We start from the raw sequence: 22,852 nt of genomic DNA on the forward strand, positions 1-22,852 counted from the left end.
TACGCTAGGCGGTATCTCTTGCTGGGCGGCAGTGTACGGCAGAAAGGGGTCAGGTGTCATTCAGAAGATTCAAGCAAACCGCATTTTCCATCGATCTAAACTTTTCCTTAGTGAATCTGCATCAACAGACGAATACTCGCATGAAAACCGACCTTGTTGTGGCGTATGCAAACTGCTCCTGCCAACGCGCTCACCGGACGGCATAAAAACTCGAGAAGCGCCAACTCTGGTCGCTCACAGGTGAGGTGTTTATTGAAGTAGCACACTTGACGGCGATGAGACTCGGCGGTAAGATTCAGTCAGATTCCAAAGAAGGTGCTTCATTTTTTAGCTTGAAAAGTCCCTACGCTGTGGCACGTGAATACGCCTGGCGTCTGTGAGAATCCATAGGTTCTGCTTATCGTCTTCCGGCCATTCTGCAGCGCACACCGTGCTGAATTACGCGCCAGGTGGCAGTCACAAAGTCCGCCGGCATAACATACTGCAGCCAACCTCGACCTTAGGCGCTGCAGTCACCACGTGCAGTCACATACCGCACGCGTTTTCAGCCACCATTCAGACCACAAGCAGCAAACTTTGCCCACGCTGCGAGTGCTGCAGTGCCAGCAGGAGACATGAAGCGGTCCCTATACACGGCCATGCGTAGCGCCGTACGCCAACATCTAAAGCCTCTTTGGCGATGTTTAAGAATTGACTAACACGCAGGTTGCCGCAATATACGAGTCCACGCGCAGTTTTTCGCAATGGTCTTTCCTCTTTGTCACCACATATCATATCTCTATTTTCCCTTTTCGCTTACAATTGCCTCCCCTACAACAATTTACACACCTTCTGATTTCCGTGGTACGCCTTCGTTCGGACCCCGTATAGACCCACTTTTGAAGCTTGTCTCGTGCACATTCACGGTATGAAGACACACTTTCATCACGAACGTTCAAGTTAATGGATAAAGCAAAGGCTTCGTAAACGAGGGACTTCTAGTGAGATTTCTTAGTCGACCGCGAATGCATGACATTTGTCTACCAGATGTCAGTTGCCTTGATATGTTGCCCGTCCACTGAATATATACGCCGATGTTTTTCGACAGTTAGGGCAACGTTTTAGCTTGACGTAAGCTCAAACAAAACGAGAGAAGCGCTGGCACTGAATGCACAAAGCTCAGTATACCCAACTATATATACCGCTGCGAGCACTGCAGTACGGTATAAAGAACTGTTCGGTATATGAACGCATGAAATCATGCCAAAGTATGCATTCCTTATTACTGGTTCTCTGAAGAATCCTTGTAATAAAAGTCGGCAGAACCCACGCGCTGTGGGAATCGATGTTATGCGAAGCAGTGTGCGGGGAGCCTACCAAGTTAACAAAACGATCACGAGAGCAGCAAGAAGTAGGCGGCTGTTTCATGACCTACATGACACGCATGTCATGACATTCATGTCCTGACATGCGTGTCATGTAGGTCATGATAATTAAAAATGATAGGTCATGCCATTCATTTCATGACCTATCATTTATGTGCGAACTCATTTCTTTTGTTTTTGAGTGTTCATATTTTTTCGCTGAGTCATGGTCATTTTTGCTGAGTGATGCTTATGACTTTGACTTCTACCATCATCCTTTAGTGTTTCCTTTACTTAGTGTCCACATATGAACCCATTCCAGGAGTTTTTGTGTGTTAATCAAGACGTTCTGGCGGGCTAGTTGCTTATAGCTTTTAGACGTTTTTAAAGCTGCGCGAAAAAAAAAAACGAGGACACCCGAAAGAAACACACACGACAACACGAACGCAGTGGTGTCGTGTGTACTTCTGTCGTGTGTCCTCATTTTTTTTCGCGCAGTTGTAAAAACGTCTAAAGAGTGTTAACCATTTTTCGCTGAGTCATTTTCATTTTTGCTGAGTCATATGGTCCTGACTATGTCTTCTACCATCATCCTTTAGCGTTTCCTTCACTTAGTACACATGTCCGAAGCCATTCTAGTTACATACGAAGTTAACGAAACGACCATGAGAGCACCAAAACGTAGGCGGCTGTTTCATGGCCTACATGGCCCATATCATGATATTCATGTCATGATCTATCACTTCTGTTCGTCATACACTCTTGTCATACTATGCCAATTTTGGTACCTACCAAGTTAACGAAACGTCCATAAGAGCACCAAGACGTAAGTGGCTGTTTCATGTCCTACATGACACACATGTCAGAATATTCATGTCGTAACCTATCATTTATACAAGTACACACATATGCATTATACATATACAGTATATACCCACATGTACCCACATACACGCATATAGCCATGTATGTACATACGCATGTACATACAGAGCCACTGGTGTCCAGATCGAAAATGCTTAGGTAGCTTGTGTAGTTCTCATAGTGAATAAGAATGAAACAAGTAGACGCTGCTGAACACACACACACATATATATATATATATATATATATATATATATATATATATATATATATATATATATATATACATGCATTCATACACCCGTATATACATACACACTCATATCCATACCCACATATATACACACACGTGTACACAAACCTATATACACACTTTCTATACATACTAAACAAGAGGATTATACTTAACTAGTAAGTTAAAAATCCTGCACATACAAGTCTCTCAGTTGTTGGTTGGTTATTTGTGTGACATAAACGCCTAGATTATTATATTTATTTAGAAGCATTGGCATTGTGTATGATAGTTTTTCCCTTAAATTATTTGTTCTTGGTGTGACCACCCGCCATATTTCATGATGACGGGTAACAAAATTTTTCATTGAGTTCAAGGCTACAAAGTTCTCGTAGAAAGGAGCAGTTCAGTTTTACTTCCCGCCTAAATGCAGTTGTTAACTTGTACTGGTATAATTTTAACACATAAATTGTGTTTGCTTCCTGAAATAATTTTGTAGTATGGGAGTTGTAGGGGACATTAAAGAGCAGCCGAACAAACTTCTTTTGCAAGACAAGTAATTTATGCAAATTAACAAAGTAGCTGTACCCCATACCAATAAGCAATAATAGATGTATGAATAAAAAAAGAGAGTTATAAATAAGAAGTTTAACTTTAAACGTCAACAGCGATTTACATTTCCCCGTCATGCCAATGACTCTAGATAACTGGATTGTAAGAGCGTCAATATGTTCTTCCCAAACAATATTACTCTAAAACGTTACGCCAAGAGTTTTTATACTCTCGGCGTAACGTTTTTATGGAGTTTTTATAGAGTCATAGAGTTTTTATAGAAAAACAAATTATAGGAATGACACATTGATATCTCCTATGAGTATTTAATGTCATTTGAGTATTGCTCAACATGACTCGCAGCTTGCGAAGAACATGTCATTAGGTCCACCTAACTATAGGTAGTGTGACAGGCGGCAGTCGAATGCGAAAGCAAATATCACATGATGACTTGTGACAGTGAAGACTTTGTTCCGCATGCGGGAAACAAGATTACAACAAATAAATTTTGCGGGTACTTTCGCGTACGTTCGTATCATTACAATGCTCGACTAAAGCTTGTCTTGCGAGAAAATATCTTTATTAAATAAAGTAAAACATGCACCTGCCAAATAAAATGTTGGAATACATATCCTTGCGTTTCGGGGCCCACAGGCAAATAAAATCTCACTTTAAAGAACAATACCTCATCTTAGCCAATTACAACCACTTAACGGCATACAGAATGTGCCCTCGCCACGCAGCGTCAGTTTTGTCCGAGTAGTTTCCATACATGTATATCTTTAAAAGCCTTTCTAACGTATGCCGGAGCCCCCTGTTAATCTGATTGCTTTGCTTCTGCCACTACGCTTAGCCCCGCAGGAGATATCTTTCAATTTCTCCGAATCCATAGAGCTTGCGTGGCTTCTGGTTTGTTCGAACAGTTGTAGCCGAACTATTCGGAACTGCTGCATTTTTTGTTTACAAAACAGACAAGCAGCTATTGTGTAGGTGTGCGTATTCCCTTCTTGGCGCCTCACGAAGGCAAGCGTACAAATATGCCATGGCTTAGGGGACCAACTATTTAGCTAGACCATCCCGAATTTTATCATCCGTTACGGGACAGGCGTCACAAATCTTTAGAAGCTGCCTCTCACTCACTTGTCCCAGCGACGAGCACTCGAGTAAACGGTTCGTCAACTCGGCACCTTGGGTGGAAGCTTGGAAACTGTGGAGCAAGCGAAAGTGCCTCACGGGAAGGAGGTGACAGCCAACGTTAGGAAGTAGTGAAAGATGGGAGGGCGGTCGTCTTTTGTAGAGTCTGGGGAACCCCCTCCCCCCAACCCACTTGACTTCACTAACAAAAGTAACCTCTACATGACCCGGACCCTTCTTTCCGTTACACGAAGCAGGGTGAAAAATGCGCTTATCGGTCGTGTTGGTCCTCCGAAAAGGTACGTAGTGTGACTTCGTGCTCGGGAGCTGAAGCTGGACAAATACATTGTGTTTTTCGTTCCGCGTTCGCTGAGCTCGTTGCTCGTGGATGCCAGAAGCACGCCAGAAAGAAAACAGAGATTTTGGGCAGTAAGAAGGGGGTGAGGGGGTGAGAACGGAATGGGAAACGTATGTGAGAACGTAAAGCTGTGTTGCTTGCATTCTTTAGCAACTTCGTGGAATTCACGGAAGCTTACTTTCTTCCTTCTTTCGTTGTTGTGCCCGTCCTGTTGGTGGGCATAGCCAACAGGGAAGGCACGTGGCATCCCTGACGCAGTGGACTTTGCTGCGAGCCGTGCAAAATTGGCAACCAACACGACTTTCATTGAGGCACAAAACTTGCAGTTGGGTGCAACGAACTTTCGAGCGCTCGCAATGAGCGCCGTTATAGAGGCGGGTGTGCGTGATCATCGAGTGTTGGCAAACACCTCCACCGTGTCTCATTAATGGCACCGCGTCTTCGTGTTTCCGACCGATTGAGTCATTGTGTCCAGGAAAACGTGAAACGCCTTCCACGGCTTTTGACCGAAACATCACGTTCTCACATTTCTCCGTGTACGTATTCCCGTGGCGCTTAATGTCTGTTCTCAGCTACTGTCGTGCACCTATTGCGAAAAGCCTATTAACGGGACGCCGCTCATTTCAAGGTACAAATTACTTTATTGCCGGCGTAAACGTACCGGCCTGCAGGCAAGACTGCGGTGAAGCAGTTCGCCTTCAGCTGGGGCCCGAGTCAGCGGTGTGCTTGCGCATAGCAGGTTGGTCCTCCCCATGAGTCGTATTCAATGGAAATGTGTGCTGTCATTCGCAGGCTAAAATGCAGATACTGTTTAGGCAGGGTCGTCACAATATTTGACAGCAAGACAAAATGTTTTCCTGTTACGACATCTACATATTTATGTTCAATAAGGCTTCGACTGGGGCTAGTTGGCATGACATCGTTCTGTTTTACTGCGCTATACTGTTGCACCAAGGACAAAATAAAGGAAACTGAGGGTGTGCCCTCAAAGATCCCTTCTTGGACCTCTTGATTTTTAATTTAAATCGATAATCTTTCCAATTGTCTTTCTAACGCCGAGCATTATTTATACGCACATGATACCACATTTTAACTCTGGCCTCAACAACGTATGCAACTGGCGTCGCCACAATCGCCTCACACTTCATCCTTCTAAAAAAACAATAAACATTTCCTATTCCAGTCGACGAATTACTAATTTAACCCTGTAATCCCCCCCCCCTTGAATAATTTTATTGCAACAGTCGATGAATGCTAATTTGTGGTAGTATTATTAGATTCTAACCTCAATCACGTAGCGTACATTAAACGAAAGTTGATGTGTCATAAGGGCACGACAATATTTACCACGAAAATATTTTACCATGTCAATCTTTCTTGAATTATACTTCACCTTCATTCATAGCCATCTTAATTACTTCCTCTCATCATCGGGAAACACCTATCCAACTCACCTGACACCGCTGCAATACATGCAGAACCAAGCTATTAGAGCACTAACATTCAATACACATCGTTCTAATTTTTCACATCTACTTCAAAGCTACAGCGTGCTCTCTATGCAAAAATTAGTGCAGTTTAATCTCGCAATTTTGTTTTTCAAATCTATAAATCAATTTATCTCAAGCAATATTTTATTCAGTGATCTTCGCATAAATACTAACCAAATTTGCCTCTGATGGGAGTTTTTGTCGCCCTAAATAGACTGGAACTATGTAAGACATACCGCTTACTTTACTGCATTATTATTACAGCGAAGTTGTTAAGGGCTAGTTCCCCAGGATCGTCTCCGCGTGTAGAAAAAAACTATCATCATCAGCATTGGCTCGAGCGTCGTCGTCTTCTTCCGCAGCTGGCTCGTTGGCGCCCCTCGGTTTGCGCTTGTCCGTTGGATGCCGTGCCGAGCACGCGTTCGTGCCATTGCTGCCGCGTTCGTCGTCATCGTCTGCTTCCACAGCTGGCTGCGTTGCCGCTAATCACTCCGGCGCAATATTTCACTTCTCTTCTGTCGTCGTAATGGGGAGGCCGTGTTTACGGGCGTATTAGCCATTGCTTAAGGGAGTATGAGCCATTCATGAGGAACTGACTACGTGCCCTATACGCGCTCGAGCAATGCCGCCGCGAACGCGCTCGGGAAAGGGCACGTCGTCGACGTTGCGATTCTAGCGTGAGGGTTTCCGAAGCCCTGGCGGAACGTCAGCGAAGAGCCACAGACCCCGAGTTGAGGGAGCGCAATGTTGAGGCCAAACGTCTGTGAAAAGCCGCCGACCCCGAGTTGCGGGATCGCGATGTTGAGGCCAAACGTCAGCGTCGTCTTGCCCTCCACGAACCGGACAACGGCGGTACACGCCTCGGCAACACTAGCGCCAACTTCACCGGTGCGACGGCCAGGTTTTAACGCTAGTTTCTCAACCGGAACGTTCATGATACACGTGGTCGGTTGGGTGATGCCCAACGACGATACGCCCATTCTTACCGTGGGGTCAATATTCACTACAGTATAGACCCACTATAGTCACAGCTTCGCTGGCTTCCATCTTCAGAGTAGTAGAAGGGCTTTGAATTTGTTGTACAATCGCCTCCCATCACACATGAAGCATTTTCGCTCACTAGTAATTTTCAAAAAGGAGTTGCTATTATTTCCTTTCAATACCTAATACTATAATCCTTACCACGTATTTGTGGTTTTATATTGCAATAGCTTTTTTTTATTTACCTGTGTTTTCTTTTTTTCTAAATATTTGAGTCGCCACATTTTCAAGCGTACATGCTGTTGTGCTCCACATTTATCGCGTATGTAACTTCCTGACAGGAGGTTCCCACACAGCCTTGTGCTCTGGGACCCCGCTCTTTAAGTTTATCGATGTATTTTTTCTACTTAAGTAATACAAACGCTGATTTATTGATTGACTGATTGATTGTTTGATTGATTGGACTCGCAGTTAAAGCTCGCACCCTTTCGATTATAATTATACGTGCTAATAATATCGCCCACTTTTTGTAGACCATCTTGCACACGGATGATCAATAAATAGTCATTATCGAATCTAAAAACCTTTACTGCCGCTGCGGTCAAGATATTCTCAAGGCTCTGGTCAAGCTTTCCGAGTAACATTTCGCTGAGAGAGGGCGCAACTAGTGAGCTAGTGCAGACACCCTGCCCCTGTATCAACGTATGTGCATCCCAAACAACAAATGTTGAGTGTATATAAAGCAAGAATAGCTCAAGAAATAACTTAAACGGCACACCACGCTCACTTACAAACCTTGCCATTATTTTAAGTAATGCACTCCACGATGATCGTCAGCAATTGACCCTGTGGAAGGGAATATTGTGTCTGTGATGTCGACGCTGAGCGCGGTGCAACATTAAAGCTCTCCTGCGCGTAAGAAGCAGAATACTTCTGCCGAATTCTTCACTTTGAAAGGATCTTCCATAACTCTGTGAGGTGCCTCTGTAAATAGCCTGAAAGTGCATGCTGTCAAAAACTACTTTCGGAAACAATGGTGCGAAATGGCTGCGCGGGTTTATGGGTTTTTATAGTGAAATGTGCATCTAAGCAAAGCATCTGAGCCTTGTCTACGCGCCTTGACAACCACTCAAGATTAAAGTCCGGCAACAGCTTCTTTGTTTCTCCTATTTTCATGGGCCCTTGCAGGAAATCAAGGATCTGCTTTGAAATAAGAACCGAATAACCCATGAACTAGTCGAGCATAGTATATGCGTTAAGATTCTGCCTCGAGTATCAGTCAAACGTATATCACCTTGCACAAAAAAGAATTTATTAGTGGGATGCTTAGCTATAATGCATTGCAAATCTGGTACGCACCACGTGCCTTCGCATGTGTGTATATGATTATGTTAGTGTAATAAAGCAGTTAAATGTGAATCAGTGCCCGTACTGTCTGAGTATTTGTCCTTCGTCCATTTCGCGCTGTTTGATTCCGAAGAATGCATGTTGTATAGTTTGAGGACTACTGGCCTGTGCGAGCGCCTCTGACTGCATGACGTTGTCCATGCAGTCACAGTGTATTTCACTTCCTGCCCCCATCATTGTTCTATTCCCCTGTTCTGCTCCCTAACCACAGGGTAGCCAACCAGACACTTTTCTGACTAACATCTCCGCCTCCTTTCTTTATCCTCTCTGTGTGTGCAGTTAGCTCATTCTTGACGTATATTTTTCTTTAACAGAGAGCAACATCTTCAGGCACAAAAAATAATAAATACATAAGACACACCGGCGCATGCTATACCTGCTGGAGTCGTCATTGTGCGACAACACAAGTCGAGCGAGAAGTGTCAGCGAAACTTGGGTGCCTCGATGCCAGCGCGAGCGTGGCATCGAAGAACCCCAGGTGAAACCACCCTACCTCGGCCACTTGTGTGGGGCGCCGAAAGGCGCGGCTCTTACGGGCCTCTCTCTCCCGCCCACTGAGGCTCTGAACCATACCATCCCCCCCCCGCTACCCTCCACAAACTTGTTCGAGATGGTCAGACAGCGTCTTTCTTTTTTTCCTTTCGATCGTCGCTCATGACCTATATGCACTCACCCGGCAATTCCAGCAAGCGCGTGGACGCGTGTTTGCATCTGCTTGCGTGCACCAATGCATTGACTGACGTTTGTTATGTGTTTGAGCACTTGGACACGTTCTTCCTTAAATGCCTTTACTTTTCTTTGTTTAACGATTTGGTTTGTGCTTCGGAGGGCCGAGTGACTCGTTGCGATCGCGGCCCATGCTCTGAGCATCCTCTACCTGTTTCCACCCAATAAGTGCCCCTCGATGCCCCCTCGAGAAGTTCTCGGCGCGGCTCGCGTCTTTTTTGCCCTTCGAGCTCAAGGTCGCGTCGTGGCGAGTGATGAAGGTTGAGTGGGCGGTGTTTTCGTAAGTCGCATGCTACTGTTTGCATTTTTTTTTTTTTTTGCAGGGACGCGTTTCAAAAGAAACGCGAGATGAAGCGGCCTATATCAGTCACTTTCGTGCAACCTGCACGCGCATAACGCTACTTTTGTTAATGGAGATAAAATAAGACGAAGAGGAGCTCTTTGGGAGGCTTTGTCCACGGCATGTAAAGGAAAAATGAGAACCAAGAAATAATCGAAGTGCCGATTGGCATGTTGTTTCCAAGTGGGAAATGTACAAGCGCATTTCATGACACGCGGTGATTTTAGGATATAGCGGCACGAAACCGTTCTGCCCAAGTCCAGCGATCCCCAATCATTGTCTTCGTGAGCTTGAGTCGATTTTGTGCTTATCTGGCTACGTAGACAACATCGGTGATCGGAGTGTGCTTCTTATGATAAACTTTCTCAAGGCTAAAATTTTGCGCAGAAACTGTAAAAGCAGTCCCATAAAACTTTCTAAAAAAAAAGAAGGTAGTTGCATTGTCTCCCTAGAGAGATTTTTCGTCAACCAGGCAATACTACTCGAATTGAAAAAAAGAAGAAAGGAAAAGAAAACAAAGGGAGAAATTTAGAAAGCTTTCACCAGAGTCGATCTTTTAATAGGTCTCGCGATTGATAACACGTGCACTGTAAACATCCGGTGGTATCGTGATGGAGAAAGTTCGCGTGACCATCTAACTTGAAATTATTTTTTTAGAGAAGCTAGTACCCGTTCAGCGCTGAATTACTCATAAAGTATTCTAAAAACGTCACTAGAAGGAACTCTGGTGCGTGTTTCTATAAGTTGGAAGTATGGTGGCTCAGCCCACCTGTTAGTGATGGGCAGGGAATGGATTTGTCTAAACCTCGTCTTTCTGATTTCAAACGGTGTGGTAACTTGGTACTAGTGGGTCATCTCCAGCAAAATATCGCTTCATAAATGAAACAATTCGAAATGACTACGCATGTGCGCAGAGACTAATTGCATATATATATATTAAAGTATGCATAGTCTTCTAGGCACAGCAATGCAATTAGTCTCTGCGCACATGCGTAGTCATTTCGAATTGTTTCATTTATGAAGCGATATTTTCCTGGAGGTGACCCATATATATATATATATATATAAGCCGTAATATATAACGTCACAAGAGAGCTTGAAGCCACAAGCACCAAGATCAGCCAAATCCATGCATACACTGACCATACATTTTACAGTAGCGGAATGATCGAAACACCAGAGTCTAGTAAACTTTGTAGGAAGCTCTGTAGAATTAACCTCCCCCAAAGGCCGTCGACTTAAGCTAAGAGAACTAAAAAGACGTCACTGGGTCGCTCTAAGGCAGGCGAGCATGTATGCTCGAAATAGAGCGTATGTACGCATTTGGCTTCCGAGCAGTGTGTGTGGTATTGCTGTCTATTGCGCGCAGGAGACGTTGGCATATTGGGCGATGCCGGCTACTCCTTGCCGCTTAGCAAAACGATGCATAGCAAATAGATGCCGGTAAGAGAAGTAATAAAACAAAACTTAACTAAAAGTCGCGGTGCACTAACGAATAGTTCACGGGAGTCCAGGCCCAGTTAAGGCGGCCTTTGTGGAAAGTTTACACTGCATCTGTGAAATTAAGTCAGGAATAGTGCATGCCGAACATGCGACATTTCTCTTGTAGTTACCCGCAATTTGCGAGACAAGTATTTTTTATTTTTTTTTTTTTGAAGTGCGGACTGGAACGCTTTTGCAGTTCTGGCTTTGGTCCCGACTGCAATCTTATTTCCCCGTGAAAGCAACGTTCGATCCTGATGAATTAATTTCTCTCCTAGTTTATTTTATTTCTCTTTTTCAAGAGCGTGATTAAAACAGTGCAACAAGACCTGTTCGCTATCTTTTTTCAGGCACGTGCTTTCCGGGGAATATCTTTTTCCGTCCCACGCAAATGCCGCCTGCCATGCATCGGATTGGTCAATCGACGAGGTGGTCATCTCATTTTCACGCTGATCGCTGTCGGGAGGTGAGTGCGCCTGAATGGCGACCATTGAAGACAGACATGGAGGTTAAAGAAGTTGTGCGAATACGGATTTTATGACCAGTTTGAGTATGTGCGTGCCAACATATGTATTTGCCGTTTGTATGTTTGTCTGCTCAGTGTGTACACCACATCTTTGACCCAACATCTGGAATAGCATGCCATGCCGTCAGCCAAGCAAACGTCTCCAGCTCTTTTTGAGCACAGTATCTCTCTCTTTGTGATCTTCCTTACGGGTCCTGTGTCTAAGCTATACAGCAGGACACACTCTCGGATCAGCCTATTCGGTATAGACAACATATTACGTACGCAGTGCCTATAGACGCCGTCTTTGTTCTACTGTTTCGATAGACTAGTTGACAGATAGGGAATATTAAATGGCATTTTACTGATCGGGTCCCTGCCCGCCGCGGTGGCTTACTGGCTATGGTGTTGAGCTTAGTGCTAAGCACGAGGTCGCGGAATCAAATCCCGGCCGCGGCGGCCGCATTTCGATGGGGGCGAAATGCCCGTGTCCCGTGCATTTAGGGAAATTTAAAGATCCCCTGGTGATCAAAATTAAATCTAAGTGCCCCACTACCGCGTGCCTCATAAGGAAATCGTGATTTTGGCGCGCAAAACCCCAGAATTCAATTCAATGATCGGCTTCCTTGTAGCTTTTCTGGGTGCGCAGAGTATACGCTTGTCGCTCAGTGTTGAGAAACAACAGCCAGCATCATGACCATACATTTTCGGGCCGAAGCACAGTCCGCCAGATTAAACAGCGATCTAATTGGCAAGCTCTTAATCGCATGGCATGCGTAGTATTTCGAGCATCTAGGACCAAGCGGCCAAGGTTATGTTGTAAGTTGGCGTAAGACCGTGACGTCAACTCATTATATGTGCCCGTGTTTCATTTAATTCACGTAATGACGTATGCATACCAGTTACTACACGCTGTAGTTATCGTGTTTCATTGTTGTTTCCAGCCAATTGCACACGAGCAATGTATTCAGCACTCACTTCGTTACGCGAAATCGCGCACTGCCCCAACATGAAGTGGCTGTGATAGCGGTAGCTCACATGGATGCTAATGAATCCTTCTCTTCGGGCGCGAGAGATTTGCCGAATAATACGGTTTCCCGTTCCGCTTACTTCCGTCGTGTAATGACTCGCCGTGCCCACGGTGGCTGCGTTGTTCGAAAGTGCCGCCAAGCACCCGTCCTTGGGCGGTTGGTTGGGAAACGCTGCAACAAGGTGGAGCCGATAGAGCGGCATTGACATCAGACGACATGGCTTCGCCATGCCGTCCCATTGTGTCAGCTGCGTCTATTGTGTCTCTGAGAGACGCGCTGCTTACGACGGGCGCTGCAACTTCCTCCAGTTTCTCTCATTTGTCTCCGAGGTCGCGCTTTTCTCCCCATATATTGTTTCGTTAGACAGTGTGCTTGTTGGTCTTTGAAGAGGACCCATGCTGACATCCCTGGATCGATTTATAACAGGGTTATAGTGGCTCCAAGTCGCTTCCCCGCATTGTTTGATTCAGCTGAGCTATTGAAGAGAAAACATTAGGTACGAGTAGAAAGGTATTTAGGGTCATAACCCAAATGTCAACAACAATACGCGCTAGCTCATATAGGAAAAGATTCTGAAAATCAACCCCTGTGAGAAAAAAAAGTTGTCGCAGTTTCACCTGAAAGGTGAAGCATCAATTGCGATAGCAAATTTGTAGAGAGCTATACGGAGTAATGATATTAGCTTTATCAGCTGTATAAACTTGGACATGCAGCAGCACCGGCAACACGCGGAACTGTTGTCGACGCCGTCGGCGTTTTGCCCGCGTTCGATCAAAATGCGTGCGGCGTTGGTGACTGTTGCCGGAGCCTCTGATATAAATAGGCACTTGGTGCCGCAGCTAAACGTCGCCTCCCTTCCCTCTCCCTCCAACCCAATCCCCCACTGCCTCTCGCGCGTCGGAAGAAGGCGCGTTTGCTCTACATATATGGTGATTGTAAAGGAGGAAAGAGACGCCTACTTCTGCAGCCCTTAAGGGAGCACAGCGCAGAACGCGCGTTTGTTCTCCGCCGTGCGTTCACTCCCCGTGAAAGCGCGCGCCCCTCGCGCCCTTTCATTCGCACATACAGCGTTCGGCGCGCGGCGACGATTTCATCTCCATTGACGTCATACGGAACCTCACGGCGACGGCGACGGCGACGGCAGAAATCTGCTTTTGAGTGTCCATATAATTGCTATCGCAATAAAAATGCCAGGCCTGCGCGGCACATGCAGCACAGCCGCAGCTTAAGCTAGACGAGCGTTTCGACAGTACTACCTAGTAATTTGAGTGAATGCGTCAAGAACGCGCTTGGGACGCCGTCGCGCGTGCAAGCCGACGCGTTCCATCGCCGATGGCTAGCGACGTTCGGCCCAGCCAAGCGGCCGACAATGCAACTACGGCTGTCACATTCGCTGCCATTGCAACGCGCCCGACGCGGCCTGCTTGGAACGCCGTCGCGCGTGCAAGCCGGTGCGTGCAAGCCGACGTTTTCCATCGCCGATGGCAAGCGCCGTTATAGTACATTTTCCCGCTCTCGCATAGCAAGCGCTTGTGTGACTCAGTGTTGTGTAATTGTGCTGTTCAATGTGGCAATAAAAAAAAGAAGCTTGCGTGGCTCAGTGGTAGAGTGTCCGCCTCCCACGCAGCGGGCCTCGGTTCGATCCCGGCGGAGAGCGGGTACTTTTTTTCGCATGTGATAGCGGCTACGGGGCGGCGGCGGCGTCATCGCGACCCGAAACGGCTTTTGGAATGAACCCATAACAGCTTACACTGTAAAAAACACATATGTTCTTCTTTTAGTTCTCCGAGTAAGCGCTCTGTCATAGAGGCGCCGATTTCATTTGCTTAGCTTTGTTCGCTATATAATATTACGATAAATGATGCTCACTCCGCAGGGTGCGTGCTCAAATTGAAGCGGGTCACCTAAACGAGTAGAAATATACAAGGACCAAGGAGCTTTTATGGAAACCTGAACCAACCTGCTTGAATGGAGTGTAACAATAATAAGCCCCAAGCACGGTGCCGCAAAATCTCTACGAAGGATTCAACAGCTGCCATGACTTCAAGTTGTAGTTTCATGCGAAACAATAAAGATATCAAACAAATGCGGAAGACGACGTGGTTTAAAAGACGCAAGCGAAACTTTACTATAACATTACTCAAGAATGGCTTCAAAGTTGTTCTGTCAGCAAGGGGCGCGTCACTAGTTTTATATATCGCATAATTTTACTGCAAATTCATGCCTACCTCGTGCGAGTTCCCAGTGTATAACGCTTATCCTCATCCTTGGCTGTTAATCCCAAACAGGAATGAGAGTTGCGTAAAAAAAAAAGGGGGGGGGGGGATGTGAATCTGAAGTAAAACGGCCAACGTTAGCCTTTTCAGTGTGGTCGAAGTCATTCAGTCATCCACACTTCGGTCTGGAGCAATAGATCGGTGCGCTGCGATACAAATGAATCGATATCTGCGCGCTGCTCACTGGTTTGGGAGACAATGCTCATGACCAGCGGAAGTCAGAGGATGCCCAGGCTGCCCAGTATTCAGTCCAGTACTTTGAAACTATAGTGGCGGCTATCTTATTACTCTTTACTTTATTTGGTATGAACCCAGAAGTAAGACAACTGCGCATTCATCATCTTACGTCACTGAACGTCAGGAACAGCGCTCATGACTGCTGCAAGACGGTTTCATGCTCGCGATAACAGCAGCGAGCGGGCCGCCCCCAAGAAACTTCCGGTCACGTGCCTTATCAGTCTTCTATGTTTTAACGCATGGTTGCTTCTTTGCCAGTTACACTTCGCAGCTACGTCAGAGGGCAAAACCGGAAGCCGTGCAGGGCCTATGTTTGTAAGCAGTGAAAGGGTCTATAGCCAACTACGTTGCGCTGCTAAGCACGAAATTGCGGGTTTTATTCCCGGACGGGGCGGCTACATTTCGATGTAGGCGAAATCGACAAACGCTCCTGTACTTAGATTTAGGTGCACTTTGCTGAACCCGAGGTGACCAAATTAAACCGGAGTCCCCCACTACGGCGTGCCGCATAATCCCATCGTAGTTTTGGCACGTAATACCACAGATTTTAGGCTCTCAAGCGTTGTCACAAATACAACACGGCAGGCAAATTCGGTAAACCTATAGACTATGCCTCGCATATAAATGTTTTTTTTTTTTTGCACCGTTTTTGCGTGGTAACACGTCTTTTTCCCTAAGACATTCTTTACTGTCGCAGGGCCTTTTTCATCGAGCAAAGTACGTCAGCTAAATAAAAAAAATACAAAAAGATGCCTTAAATAAAGAGCGCTGCTTCAGGGCAGGCTTTTTCGAGGTCAGCACATCTTCAGAACAAGGTTCAAGAACAAAAAAAAAACTTTTCGGCTATATGCTTATATTACCTGCGGCGACAGAACAATGAGTGATTAGCGTCGACAACAAGTGGATAAGCATAATTTTTATTATTATTTTTTTGCACACGTCCCGGGGTAAGGAATCACCCAGCAAGAAGTGAGTGTCTTCGCTCGCTTTCGCAACGGAATAGAAAAAAAAAAGCCCTCAATTCGTTTGAACGCACACCCGGAGAGAAGATTGCAGACAGCCGGTTGTCAACGCCAAAAGGAAATGCAACAATGACTGATGAAAACGTGTGTATTCATCAAAAGCACAACAGTACAACAAACGTCTATGTACAGTAGTTGGCTGTCAGGTGATAAAACAAGAGACATGATGAAATCGCAGACACGCCACGCACATTTGCTGAAAAACGCATGACCTCGACATACAAAGGACACTACTGCAAGAGCCGCGATATCACAGCTTCTGTGGCAACTGCAGTGCCATACTTTGCCATGAATGAAAACGCATTGCAGCGAACTAAAAATGTTTTACGACGAACGTGAAATGAAAATGAGCGTGCAATATGAATAAATGGAAAACAAGAACATAAACATGAAGCATCGATTTAAGCTAAGGTTGCACGTTGAGCTTGTTTGTGCGTCATTAAATGCCATTCACGTAGTGCATCTAAGACGGGACGAAAAGAGACGGATATCGCTGTGTGTGCGTGTATCCTTTTCGTCCCGTCTTAGGTGAGCTACGCAAATGGCATTTAATATTACTTTCACTCCATGCGTGATGATTTTGTTGATCTCTAATTGCCCGGCAGAGAATCCATGGAATACCTAACAGGCACACGACCACCATGAACCGTGTGGTAATACACATAACTACGAAGAGCGACGGTACGTTGTGCGACAGTGCGCCTTACGTCGGTCCAGAACTGCAACCTTCGCACGTCCGTCGCTGTAGGTCCAATTCTTTGCGCCACACTGGATAAACAGAAGAGCGCGCCACGTCTTAACAAACCCACTGGAAAATAAATAGACGCTTCCGGTTAGCTGGTCGACACCACAATGATAACTATTCAGTCCAGCAAGGCGCGCGCTGTCAGTCCCGACGACGCCGAGCACATGCTCGGCGACGTCGCTTGCACGCGCCCCGAACATTTCACTGCCCACTTTTTTTTTTTTCTGCACTCTAGTGGGTGCGTATCTTGGCTTCCCTCTTCTTGAGTCCAACGCCGTTAGAGTAGCCGTTTACGTGAGCGTTGCCGTTCGCGGCGCTACCGTTGGCCGAGACCGTATTTCCATTCGTCGTTGGCTGCTCGCCTTTCTTCGCCGGCACGGTGGCCCGCGAAGTGGCCTCGTAGTTGCCGCAGAAGAAGTGCACCTGGCCTCTCCTGGTTCTCACGTAGGTGTGAATGTAAAAGTTGATGAAGAGCACGAGGAAGAAGCAGCATTGGGAGGCGGCAAGGTAGGTGAGTAAGCGCGGATACCCACAGTCCTTGAACAGGGGCACGCAGACGAACCCGATGAAGACGGCGAACTGGACGATCTGCATGGTGGTGATGTACTTCTTCCACCACAGGTACTTCTGCACGGAGGGTCCCAGGGCGGCTAAGAAGTAGTAAGTGTACATAACAATGTGGATGAACGAGTTGATACAGACGCCCATGATGCCCTGGCCGTCGGCGCCGAACGTGATGAAGAGCCAGCCGTTCCAGACGACCAGGCTGTGGTGGACGACGTGCAGGAACGAAATGTGGCTATACTTCTTGCGCAAAAGGAAGAAGATCGTGTCGGCGAAGTCCAGGATGCGCACCATAAAGTACCACCAGCAGTACGACACGATGGTGAGTGACCCGGGGTCTTGGAAGTCGATGCCCTGACACAGCCAGCTGTAACCGCCGCCTAAGTACGAGTGCGACAGGAACTTGTAGAAGAAGAACACGTTGAGCATCACCATGCAGGCGTTGTAGGCCATGATGATGCGCTTGAGGTCGTAGGCCTTACGGTCCTCCATGTACCGGGGCCCCCACACCTTGACCACGTACAGGTAACCTGCGATCAGGGTCAGCACCATCGTCGGGTTTCCGATCAACGGGAAGTCCTTAGTGCGGGGGTCGGCGTGCGACTTGAGTTGTTCCACCAGGTCCATGACAAAGCTGGCCATTGTGGAACTAGAAAAAAAAAAGAAAACGCATGTTCTACGTTAGCGCTTCAGTAACCAAGCACTCCAATTCAGAGCCCGGTTTGCCTCGCCAAGGTCATTTTTGATGAACATCAGGCAATAAAATACGAAAAATATGCTCGAAGGCTGCGATGGAGCCATTCAGAAGTAAAGGTCAAACATTCACTACATCAAACCAGACTTAGGAAAGCGGCACTTTGCAAACCGAAAAAATCGCGATATAGACTTATTATTCTTCGCTCACATATAGACAGATAGAAACGCTAACTGAACCTCTCGGGGTGAAAGGCCACCCAACTACACGCAATACCAAAGGTTGCAATGGATTGCAGCAAACAGAACGCCCCGGCTATAGTGCTTAAGTACTTGGTGGCTGTTCTGCGCAGAACAGTCACAAGTGTTCCACTTTTATGTACCGAGGCCTAAATTACATTCCACAGCTGCAGTTTGCCGCGAAATAAGAATCGAACCTTCAAGCACAATTGCGGGTGAAAACGCCGACGACGCGCAAGCAATGACTGAATTGCATGGCCGCGCTGCGTGCTCGCCTCGGGGCGAGAGCCGACTGCGCCCTCTGCTGTCGATTTGATTACTGGATTCTGCAATGGAAGTCCCGATTCCAGATAGCACCGTAACGCCAGTGACTTTGCACTGCATGTGCTTGCTCGAGTAGGCAAGCTTGGCTTCAGGGATGAATGTGACACGCCAATCTGTTTTTGTTCACTCGTGTCCTCTAATCTTGACCCGTCTTTTCGCACTGTCCCTCAGTATTCACTCAGATATGTACCAACAAGTTTAGTTTACAACCAATCTGTCGCTGTTATCTTGCTGTGCGTGCCCTTTACGAACTTGGCTCGGTTCGTAAGCTTGAAAAGGCGAATTCACTAAAAATCCTCATTATTTTTTTTATTATAACCATTGGGGTAGTTGTTTATACGACGACGCGTGTCAATGGCACAGAAAGCCACGAAAGCGCTATTGCACTACCTCAAGTCGACAGGTCTTGGTGACCATTTCTAGACTCGGTGCGCACCTTCAAATGTGCGCGAAACTGATCTCTCTCTCTCTCTCTCTCTCTCTAACACACACACACACACACATACTTTTCATCCCAATATCCCCTTCCCTCAGTGCAGGGTAGCTAACCAGACGTGCGTCTGGCTAACCTCTCTGGCTTTCCCCTCTTCTGTTTCTCTATGTCTCTCTATTTGGAGGCATTTAGTATTTAATGCACCAACATTTTTTTAAATCTAGAAAATCTCATCTAATTCGAGATATTCATAATCGCATTTCAACGCTGAATTCAGACAATATCGAAACCGAGAGCGGCCACGAGGGCAGGAAATCAGCCCCGTTACACGTCAGACAGAAACGTCTCGTGACGAGAAGAACCACGAAGTCCGAATTACTGCGCTCGCCGCAGACATTAATACGGCACATTCTGCCTGGCTAGCATCTGGCCCAACGTGTCGTATCAGTATTTGCCGCGACGTGCCATTATTCAAACTTCGTAACCTACTTCGTCATGGGGCGTTTCTGTCTCCCGTAATAGCGGGGTGTCTGTCCATGGTGCGCTCGGTGTTCATATTTCCATGGTTGAGCACTGAAATTCGTTGAATACCTCGAATTAGGAGGGATTTTTAAGATTTAAAAAACAAATGTGTGGGTGCATTAAAATTTGACTGTCTCCAAATTTGCAGCAACTGCCATCAAGGTTCTGAAAAAAAGTGCATTAACAATTTTTTTGTGAATTAGTCTTCTGAACCTTACGTTATTAGCGGCAAAGTATGACCGCCTTGACTTACAATTCCTGAGCGTAATGAACGCTGCGCTCACTACGCTTACAGATGTTTTAATAATAATAATAATAATAATAATAATAATAATAATAATAATAATAATAATAATAATAATAATAATAATAACCTCGCACAACATGATGAGGGGGATTGCATCGTTTTTCTCGTATCCGAGACATGATTGGGGCTAACTTCGCGAACACTTAGGCAGCGAGCTGAACTTGGTGATTAACACTCTTACGAGAAATGCCTTAATGACGCAACAAACATTCCAGAGGCTTCATGATGTGGCGTGTGGAGGCCAGCCGTGGTTATTGTTCATAATTGGCACAAGTGCCTTCGACAATTTATTCTTTGGTGAAATGTTATGGATCAGTTGCCAAAGTCCTGGAAATGCTACAGCGCTACTAATCGAGCATTCAGCTAGAGCCCCAGCTCGACGGAAGACCCAAGTATTACAGAAATTGCGCGGTAATTATGTGCCCAATGGCTTCACGGCGACGATTAACTTCCGTGCTCAGAGCGAAGCTTGCTTTTTCGGGAGGAAATGAAATTGCGTTTTAACTGTATCGGTGTTTCACGTTTAATTCTTTAAAGATGACCGTGCTGACATGCACGTGGAGTGTGCCAGGAAAACACCTTTGTTATCTGACACGTTTCCTTACAATATTCCATACAGAAACAGCTGAGATAAGAAAAAAAGTGAGAGAACTTCTGAATATTTTCAAACAAGCGACAAAGTGGGAAAAAGGATAATTGATAGGCATCAGATGGACGTCGCGGTATGCTCAAGGCAGCCGACGGTAGCGCCGAATTCGCGTAAGTCACAGGAAAGAGCGCGGACAGGAAAATGCTCATGCAGATTGAATGCTGGCGGAAAGGTCAGCTGGCCGGAAAACCTTCTGTTTAAAGGCTCATTTTTGACGGGATCATGTGTTTCTCTCTAATAAGATTACACTTGTTGTAGTTTATATCTCCTCGCGGATGAACTTAAAATGTATCTCGGCAAATATACAGGAAAACGGAGACAGAAAACAAAACACTTGTGAAGCCCCGCAGACGCGTCTCGATCATTTGGTCGTGTTGTCCACTCACGAGACATCATACCACTTTTTACCCTAACAGCGAACGCCTTCGGCAGGACGATGCCTTCCATTCAATTGGAGTTTGGCTGGCAGCCTAATTCAATGTGGTCCCCGAAAAAAAAAAACGAAGTAGGCGAGGAGGGGGGCAGGGGTTCCTTTTTTTAAAGGACGACGATACACTTGCCCCGCGACCGTGCTCACTTGGCTGTCTTATCGATGAAATAAAAAATATAAGAAATGTCTGAGCGCACGCTAGTCGCGTGCCGTCAGCGTATGCGCGATGTTTTCCTAATTCAGACTGGCCGCCAGGAATTTCACCACCCTCGCTGTGACAACACGTGTGTGAGCTCGACGTAACCCGTATTTATCTCGCGCAGTCTTTGCGTAACGTAAAGTACAATAGCTTATGTTACTAAAGAGTTTTCGTTTGTCCGTAGCTTCTTAACGTTTGCGGAACCGCAAACGTTAGCATCTAGCATTAGATGCATTTAGATGCTAACTAGATGCATTAGATGCATCTAGTTAGCATTAGCAAACATCACCACTAAATTTTCTAATCATCATCATCATCATCAGCCTATATTTTATGTCCACTGCAGGACGAAGGCCTCTCTCTGCGATCTCCAATTACCCCTGTCTTGCGCTAGCGTATTCCAACTTGCGCCTGCAAATTTCCTAACTTCATCATCCCATCTGGTTTTCTGCCGACCTCGACTGCGCTTCCCTTCTCTTGGTATCCATTCTGTAACCCTAATGGTCCACCGGTTATCCATCCTACGCATTACATGGCCTGCCCAGCTCCATTTCTTCCGCTTAATGTCAACTAGAATATCGGCTATCCCCGTTTGTTCTCTGATCCACACCGCTCTCTTCCTGTCTCTTAAGTTAGTCCTAAGATTTTTCATTCCATCGCTCTTTGTGCGGTCCTTAACTTGTTCTCGAGCTTCTTTGTTAACCTCCTAGTTTCTGCCCCATATGTTAGCACCGGTAGAATGCAATGATTGTACACTTTTCTTTTCAACGACAGTGGTAAGCTCCCAGTCAGGATTTGGTAATGCCTGCCGTATGCACTCCAACCCAATTTTATTCTTCTGTAAATTTCTTTCTCGTGATCAGGGTCCCCTGTGAGTAATTGACCTAGATAAACGTACTCCCTTACAGACTCTAGAGGCTGACTGGCGATCCTGAATTCTTGTTCCCTTGCCAGGTTATTGAACATTATCTTTGTCTTCTGCATATTCATCTTCAACCCAATTCTTACACTTTCTCGATTAAGGTCCTCAATCATTTGTTGTAATTCGTCTCCATTATTGCTGAATAAGATAATGTCATCTGCAAACCGAAGGTTGCTGAGATATTCGCCGTTGATCCTCACTCCTAAGCCATCCCAGTCTAAGAGCTTGAATACTTCTTCTAAGCATGCAGTGAATAGCATTGGAGAGATTGTGTCTCCTTGCCTGACCCCTTTCTTGATAGGTAACTTTCTACTTTTCTTGTGGAGAACCAAGGTAGCTGTGGAATCCTTGTAGATGTTTGCTAAGATATTCACGTATGCCTCCTGTACTCCTTGATTACGCAATGCCTCTATGACTGCTGGTATCTCTATTGAATCAAATGCCTTTTCATAATCTATGAAAGCCATGTAGAGAGGTTGATTGTACTCCGCAGATTTCTCGATTATCTGATTTATGACATGGATATGATCCATCGTAGAATATCCCTTCCTGAAGCCAGCCTGTTCTCTTGGTTGGCTGAAGTCAAGTGTTGCCCTGATTCTATTGGAAATTATCTTGGTGAATATTTTATACAATACTGAAAGCAAGATAATGGGTCTATAATTCTTCAGTTCTTTAACGTCTCCCTTCTTATGGATTAGTATAATGTTGGCGTTCTTCCAGCTCTCTGGTACACATGAAGTTGTGAGGCATTGCGTATAAAGGGCCGCAAGCTTATTAATTATGAAATCTCCTCCACCTTTGATTAAATCTACTGTTATTCCATTTTCTCCAGCAGCTTTTC

General features: G+C 45.8%; 1 protein-coding gene across 4 annotated transcripts in view; it reads right to left on the reverse strand.

Moving 5' to 3' along the window:
- Positions 1–16,052: 16,052 nt before the first annotated feature.
- The window catches only part of LOC119450115 (elongation of very long chain fatty acids protein 7), a 30,458-nt gene continuing 23,658 nt past the window's right edge, over positions 16,053–22,852 (reverse strand). For 3 of the 4 annotated variants that reach the window (XM_049665639.1, XM_037713481.2, XM_037713482.2), the window contains exon 3: positions 16,053–17,938. In XM_049665639.1, the coding sequence (XP_049521596.1) occupies positions 16,957–17,931 (975 nt within the window). In that variant the 5' untranslated portion in view covers positions 17,932–17,938 and the 3' untranslated portion in view covers positions 16,053–16,956. Of the gene's footprint in view, positions 17,939–18,419; positions 18,699–22,852 lie in introns of those variants that run through there. The other variant, XM_049665640.1, reaches the window with a different exon arrangement.

This window comes from Dermacentor silvarum, chromosome 4 (assembly GCF_013339745.2).
Source record: "Dermacentor silvarum isolate Dsil-2018 chromosome 4, BIME_Dsil_1.4, whole genome shotgun sequence".
Taxonomy (NCBI): Eukaryota; Metazoa; Arthropoda; class Arachnida; order Ixodida; family Ixodidae; genus Dermacentor; species Dermacentor silvarum.